The following is an 8431-nucleotide window of genomic DNA, read 5'->3' on the forward strand; positions in this document are numbered from 1 at the left end:
ACTACAGGCGCCTGCCACGGCGCCCGGCTTTTTTTTGTATTTTTAGTAGAGACGGGGTTTCACCGTGGTCTCGATCTCCTGACCTTGTGATCCGCCCACCTTGGCCTCCCAAAGTGCTGGGATTACAGGCGTGAGCCACCGCGCCCGGCCAAGAAGTGAATTCTTATGTTCAGTGGGTGCATGGTCTTGGAGTAAAAATACAAACAAACTGGGTGCGGTGGCTCACCCTTGTAATCGTAGCACTTTGGGAGGCTGAGGCAGGTGGATCACGAGGTCAGGAGTTCAAGACCGGCCTGGCCAAGATGGTGAAACCTTGTCTTTACTAAAAATACAAAAATTAGCCAGGCATGGGGACAGGAGCCTGTAATCCCAGCTATTCAGGAGACTGAGGCAGAGAATTGCTTGAACCCAGGAGGCAGAGGTTGTAGTGAGCCGAGATCGCACCACTGCAGTCCAGCAGAGTGAGATTCCATCTGAAAAAAAAAAAAAAAAAAAAAAAAGAAAACATCTAATAGTGCACAATACTTGTTTAGTTATATGATCTTATTCTTTAAACCTTTCAGTTCATTCATTCAACAGATGAGTTTAAACACCGATAATATGGGGGTAAGATAAACAATGCCATTCTCAAGGCAATGACTTATTTTCTCCCAGACTTACATGTTATTGTGAATACTTTACTGTTAATTACAATTCTTCCGCTATCTTCCTACAGCCACCCTAGAAAGACCAAGAAGTGGGAGAGGGTAAACAAAATAGTAAGAAAAGAGAGCTTAAATAATTTTATTTATAATATCGTTAAGGATTCATTATTTTTTTTTGCTCATATTAGAAGAGGAGCTCTTAATGCCTGCAAATACTCACTTCAACTCCCTTTTTAATAAGTATTTTATTATATAAAGTTTGGCTAGAGTTGTTATACAATATCTATAGTATATATGTATATTCAAAGTGTTTATGATATAATATTACATTTAAAATTTGTTTACATTAGATACTGATTTTTTAAAATAGAAAATATGACCTTTAGGTAGTCTGATCAGAATTTTTAAGTGTAAACTTTGCCAAAGGATGTCTTATCTAAATTGGTGAGGATTATTCACTTGGTGTGTAAAAAACATGCAGTAGTAGCCAGAGGTATTACCTTTTATTTTGATTTTTCTTTGTGTATTATTTTGTTCAAAGAATAGAAATGTATAGAAGAGATATACTATCTTCCATAATAATTTGGGGAGATTCCTAGTTAACACTATTTAAATATTTTTTCTTTATAAAATGTTGAGTGTTTTACTATGATAGTATCTCTAAGCTTGGATATCCTCCTTACTTTTCTGTCTATATGGAAAAAGCAAAAGGAGTAAGAAACCAAAGTTTATTGTGGGAACTGAGGTTAAGAGAGGCATAACTATCAGCTTTTACACAATTAATAAGTTGTAGTGCTAGGACACAACTCCAAATTTATCAGACTAAATCCATGCTCTTATCCATATATCACTTGCTACTATGCCAACACATTATCTTCAGATAATTTAATAAATGTAAATCTTTTTTTCTGGATAACTCATGTCTTACAAATCACAATTTTTTATAGATCCTGTTGTTTTCTTCCAGCAAATACTGTCTAGAAATTTGTTTATTTCAATTTTTCAATGGCTATATTTATTAATGTATTTAACTAATATTTACTGAGCTGTAGGGGAAAATAATATAAATTAAACAGACAAAATGTCAAACCTCATGAATTATTTCCATATCAAAACCTCTGTGAAATAGTCACTGTGATCACTTCTCGGCCTTTTTGCTAAGATCAAGTGTACTATCTGTTCTTACCAGTTTAAAATAATCACTGTGGGAAGTTTTACACCTATTCTAGAGATGTGTCTATCAGTCAAAATATTTTGGGAATGCACCTCTTTCACAATTTTCTAAACAGTTTTCACTTAATCTTCACCAAATCCTAAATGAGAAGTGTTTGTTCTTAGGGTGTATATTTTAATTTTGGAAACAACTAAACATCATCCAACCTAAAGGCAACAAATTAGTTACATAGTAAGTTAAGTAATTTTTTTCCATTGGGTTACCCAACACTTTGTCTTGCTCCTTAAGATTGTAGATTGAAATATGATAGCTGTTTTCTTTGACTTTTAATGTCAATCTAATAGCAGCTCTCTTAAGAAATTATATTTTATTCCATAAATGAAGGGCAGAATTCTTGGGCTACCATTTCATAAGCTTCCTGATCCAGATTTGAAGATAAGTGCTCATATTTTCAGTCACATTTTAACATAGTGTCACTGATTTGTAGACATGTCTTGTATACTTACTCGGTCTGTGTCTGAATGGGGAAAAGGATAGGAGATGTAACATACAAATAAAAAAAGGAAAAAAAAAAATCCCAAAGTGATTATGGTATTTTTTTGAGCTGTTAAGAGACTGATCACATATATAATGTACATTGACCATTTCTCGTCTCATTTATACTTTTCCTTATGTTTGGGTATGACCTCACTCCATTTGTGCTCAACTCTAATTTTATCCAACGTTCTCGATTTTTCCTGTTGTAATAATGTTGGGTCATTTAAATTCTGCACTATAGTATTGTTATTTGATGTCCCTTTCTCTCTGTTAAATATAATATCCTTAAAAACATGCTTTGTACGTTTCATTGATTATTATATCCCATAAAGCCCCATCACAATAAATATCAAACGGGTTGGGTGCAATGGCTTATGCAATATAATCCCAGCACTTTGGGAGGCCAAGGCAGGATCCCTTGAACCCAGAAGTTCAAGACCTACCTGGACAACATAGTGAGACTTCATCTCTACAAAAAGGAAAAACAAAATTAGCTGGGTGTAGTGGTATACACCTTTAGTCCCAGCTACTTGTGGGACTGAGGCAAGAGTATCTATGGGAAAGATACAGGCTGCAGTGAATCCTGATTTTGCCACAGCACTCCAGCCTGGGTGACAGAGTGGGAGCCTGTCTCCAAAAATAAAATAAAATAAACTAGGTTAAATTTTTAAGAAGAACAATTAATATCAAATGAGTGAATGACAAATATTTGAACAGAAGAGATTATATATAAGACAAATTTACACAGTTGGTTTGCAATTGTGTATATAATTCTACAAGGAACAAAATCAGGGATATATAAGAAAAGATCTGCTTTAGTCAGGGAGGAAAAAATAAAGAATTAAGAAAAAGAGTCCTAAAAGTTTAGTTACTAATGAACAGAATATTCATTATGCTTTGGAGTATATCTGAGATTTTTGCAAGAAGGAGGATGTTAGCTAAGAAAATTGTGTTTGAAGCTCATATGTGCTTTACAATTCTTATACTTATGGGAATATTAAGCCCTGAAACACTAAAGACAATTACATGTCTTATACTCTGTAGAAAGGGTTTCTGTCATAAAAATAAAAAAGAATAATTCTGTATTTTAAATATTTTTCATCATTAAATATAATCACATTTCAACTTATAATTTTACAGGTACCTACAGAATACTGGACATACGGATTCAGAATCCATAAGGCTTTATCACCTTGAATCAAGGATTTATTTGATATCATCCTCGGTCTTCCTATCAAGTAACATTGTTTTGAAAAACAGAATTAACACATTTGCCATAGGGAGTTTTTTTTTTTTTTTTTTTTTTTAATACTTCCCATACTTTCCAATGCCTAAAATAGCAAGGTGGTAAAAGAGAATTAGATGATGATGTTACTGAGTCTGTCAAAGACCTTCTTTCCAATGAAGACTCAGCTGATGATGCTTTTAAGACAAGTGAACTAATTGTTGATAGCCCAGAAGAGAAAGATACAGATGTTGAAGAAGGATCTGAAGTCGAAGATGAAAGACCAGCTTGGAACAGTAAACTACAATACATCCTGGCCCAAGTTGGATTTTCTGTAGGTTTAGGAAATGTGTGGCGATTTCCATACCTATGTCAGAAGAATGGGGGCGGTAAGTAATTTTTTTAAGTGATAAATTACTGTAGTAAATTGCAATTGGGTTTCTCAAATAGCTCGTATTATTGCTGTGTCTCATTAGTTTTGAAACTTTCAATTTCATTGTAAAACTAGAGAAACACACTTCTTTGTGGGAAGTGAGCCCAGATATGTTTTCGGATTAGGTTTCCATAGGAGCAGATGGGCTTGCTGTGAATACTCTGGGATCTCTTAAGGGTAACACGTTCTCAACTTCTTTCTCTGGAAGCTTATCAAACATCTCTGAATTACTGAGTGAAACTTTTCTAACAAATATTGCATCATTTGTTATTGCCTGTCAGTTATTCCCTTTGAAGAATAATCTAAAGCTTCTGATATATGACAATACTGGTGAAGGAAAACAGAGAATTTTCTCTCCATGATTTATTAATTCTTAATTTTAAGTTGCCTCACTCTTCAAAAAATAAAAAATGATATGTAATTTAGAATAATTATGATCTTCAAATGCTGACGAGAACATTTAAATCCCAGTAGAAGCAATGTAAACAGATAATATAATGCTAGACATTCTTCATCCTTAGGCATTTTATGTATTTCCTTTCCAGTTCCATGGTATTTTGGAACAATGTTCAGTTTCAAAGACAACTTTAAAGAAATTAGCAACCTTAATTTTGAACAAAATTAGCTGCAACATCATTGCTATTCTTGCTATTAATATCTGTGTTTGTACTTATAAAGGCTTATTTAGCAAAAATTATCTTAGAAGTCTAGGGAAAAAACTTTACAAAAGGGAAAATTGTTTATGTATGATGCTAGTTCTATAGTACACCAAAATCAAACTGAATTTAATCTAACACTGGATTGAAATGTTATTATCTATGTATATGAAATATTATTATTTATGTACATGTACATGCTGTTAAAATAACTGTGGCTGAAAACAAAATACTCCATATGTCATGCATTTCAGGACACAAAGTATATAACAAATATTTTGGTATTCGAGTCTAGTTTGTGATAATTTTATTGACTGGGCAAAAATATGGTTTATTTTTAATATAGTTGTAATCTACAAACCCTGCATCAAATAAAATAATAAAACCCATGCGTATGTAAATTTTTTCCTGGCCACTGAAACATGAAACTCTAAGATGTTATGGTGACAAAATATGTTTAAGATATCTTTTAGTTAATTCAAGCAGGCGCAAAACAAAAGGTTTGGAAAAAGTAGCCCATTTGGCAAATCTGCCTTAGAGGTAAAGATCGATACATAGTGTCAGTGATGCACTGTGCATCCCTATACTGAACAGCTCATTAGCTAGCCAGTAACCTCACACATCAATCATTTATCAAATCAGCTGTAAGCAGCTATGTACTCTCCTGTTTTTTGTTTCTCACAAATCATTCCATTTGCCAAGACTAGCAGAAGATCAATTCTGGTTTTGAGACTTTTTTGCCTTGTAAATGGTATTGACCACACTGTTAAAGAGGATAGCTGATTTGGCTAAAAAGTCAGGGTGACTTCCATTTAGTACAATTTCTGTCTTGCTGGAGAGTGCTGAAAGATTTTATATGTAGTAATGGGTTCGTAGCAAAAATGGCTCCTCCTTCTTATTTCCATATGTTAAAAAAGTCAAAGTATCTTTCTAGTCTTATTTATTTTCTACTAAATGGAAATATTAGAAAGCAGTACTGTACATATTATAAAATACCACCTGATTTTTCTTTTTAGAATGGTTGTTACAGTACCAAAGATGGTACTCAAAATTCAGTATGGCATTGAGTCTTCTAATTGTTGGAGGAATATCTTCTGGCTAAACAACAAGAAGATAGTTCTCAGCCTCAGGCTATCAAAATCTTATTCATGAATCATTTAAGCACTTTCTGAGTAATAAAAAAAAAGTAGTAGAGTCAATATAAGTTTAATATTCAAATGATTTTATCCTTTTAAAGCACAATGGTTAAGCGAAGTAGGTGGTATAATATAGAGACTTCCAGATCAGGTTTGGAAGTCAATTTGACTGTTTGAAGCCTGGTTCTTTTTCACACTACCCATGTGACCTTTCACAGGCTACCTCATTTGTTCAGTCGTAGTTTCCACCCTGTAAAATAGGGTTAATAATTGTATCTCTCTCCAAGGATTCTTGTAAGGGATAAATTAATAGCTACATGTAATATGTTTAGAAATGTGGCTGGCAAATAGTAAATGTTCAAATATATATTTTTAAAGCATAACACATTTATTTAATCATAGTCTTACATGACATGAGAACTTTCAGAAATGAAGACCCAAAGACTCAGGGAAAACTATTTTTATGCTTAGATTACGTGAAGAATAGGCAGTCATGTAGAAATGTACTTGGACAAAAGGGTATGATCTAATGAGAATAGACTAAAGGAAGCAAACCCAGCAAATCCTGTCTGTTCAGATTCTTCTTAGCCTCTCTGAGTAGCATTCCTTCCTCCTGGATATGAAACAGGACCTCTCTGGAATGAGGATCTTCAAGGGAAAAGGGAGAAAATGAGCTTTCTAGGTGTTATGGCTTGCTTTGGGGAAGAGACATTCTAGATTCTATGACCCACCTTGAGGGAAAAGAAATCTCGTGTCTGTGACTTGCTTCAGGGACAAAAAAAGAGTGGGAGACAGGAATAAAGGAAAAGGCCAGGAAGCCTTGGCTTCTGAGGTCATTCCAATTTCCTTTAGTTGAAGGTACCCAGCATGCCAAGGTGCCACGCTTAAAAGAAAAATTATTTCAATAGCTTTTGGAGTACAAGTGGATTTTTGTTACATAAATGAATTATATAGTGATGAATTCAGAGATTTTAATGCATCCCTCACCCAAGTAGCATACACTGTATATAATATGTAGTTTTTTAACCCTATCCCCCATCTCAGTCTTCCCCTTCTGAATCTCTAAAGTCCATTACATCATACTGTATGCCTTTGCACACTTATAGCCTAACTCCCACTTATGAATGAGAACATAAAGCTTTTGGTTTTCTACTCCTAAGTTACTTCACTTAGAATAATGGCCTCCAGCTCCATTCAAGTTAATATGAAGGGCATTAGTTTTTTCCTTTTTATGGCTGAGTAGTATTCTATGGTGTATAATATCACCTTTTCTTTATCCACTCATTAATCGATGGACACTTAGGTTGGTTCCACATCTCTGCAATTGTGAATTGTACTGCTGTAAATATATGCATGTAAGTGTTTTTTCCTTTTTGTTTTTGGCTTTTTTTTTTTGACAAAGTCTCGCTCTGTCACCCAGACTAGAGTGCAATGGTATGATCTCAGCTCACTGCAACCTCTCCCCCGCTCCGGACTCAAGAATCAATCTTCCCACCTTAGCCTCCCAAGTAGCTGGGACTGCAGGCGCATACCCCATGCCCAGCTATTTTCTTTTCTTTTGGATTTTTGTTTTTTAGTAGAGACAGGGGTCTCACCATGTTGCTCAGGCTGATCTCGAACTCCTGAGCTCAAGCAATCTGCCAGCCTCGGCCTCCCAAATTGCTGAGATTACAGGCATGAGCCACCATGCCCAGCCTCAAGTATCTTTTTTCACATAATGACTTTTTTCCTTTGGGTAGATATCTAGGAGTGGGCTTGCTGGCTTGAATGTAGATCTACTTTCAGTTCTTTAAGAGATCTTCATACTGTTTTCCATAGAAGAATTTGAGACAGAAGAAAAGTCTAAGTATCCAACAGCACATCACACACACATAACTGGAAAAAAAAATCCCCAATGAGTTCAGTCATAATTCTTTCTCTCTCTTTTCTTACTCATTCACATGCATATAAACAACCCATTCATAATCTAAGTTTTGATGCAGGTGTTAAAATTCACTTTCAGTCTTTGGGAAAAACGTTCAGGTCAACAGTTGCTGAATGTTACTAATCATTTTAGAACTGGAATTTTGTTTTCTAAGCTCATGCATCCAATTTTTACATTGTATATGTAGTTTTGTTAGGATCAACTAAGAATGAAAGACTGAAAATCAGTCATAGGAAGGTTCAGATTATGTAGCAACCACTATGTAGGGAAAATTCCTGTATATAATCATTATTACAGAGATATACAAATGCTGAGATAAATAATTTGAAAAAATCCGTTATTTCACTGCTTCAGCTGAAGACAGTTATTCACTAAATATTTGTATTCCACTAAATATTCCATTAAGACAATTTGAATACTTCAAAAATCTATTCAGTGCCATTAAATACATGATGAATATGTAGGAAATGCATAATAAAAGACTCTTTTTTTTTTTTTTTTTGAGACGGAGTCTTGCTCTCTCGCCCAAACTGGAGTGCAGTGGCCTGATCACAGCTCACTGCAAGCTCCGCCTTTCGGGTTCACGCCATTCTCCTGCCTCAGCCTCCCGAGTAGCTGGGACTATAGGACTATAGGATCCCGCCACCTCGCCCGGCTAGTCTTTTGTATTTTTTTTTTTTTAGTAGAGACGGGGTTTCACCG

At 34.8% G+C, this 8431-nt stretch overlaps 1 protein-coding gene across 1 annotated transcript in view; it reads left to right on the forward strand.

Annotated features, from left to right (window-relative positions):
* SLC6A15 (solute carrier family 6 member 15) overlaps window positions 1–8431 on the forward strand; it is a 56785-nt gene that overhangs the window by 19303 nt on the left and 29051 nt on the right. The window contains 3 exon segments of the mRNA XM_017871698.1: window positions 3496–3581; window positions 3583–3699; window positions 3701–3969. Of these exon segments, the coding sequence (XP_017727187.1) occupies window positions 3496–3581; window positions 3583–3699; window positions 3701–3969 (472 nt within the window).

The sequence above is a fragment of the Rhinopithecus bieti genome, unplaced genomic scaffold (genome assembly GCF_001698545.2).
Source record: "Rhinopithecus bieti isolate Rb0 unplaced genomic scaffold, ASM169854v2 scaffold_5023, whole genome shotgun sequence".
Classification (NCBI taxonomy): domain Eukaryota; kingdom Metazoa; phylum Chordata; class Mammalia; order Primates; family Cercopithecidae; genus Rhinopithecus; species Rhinopithecus bieti.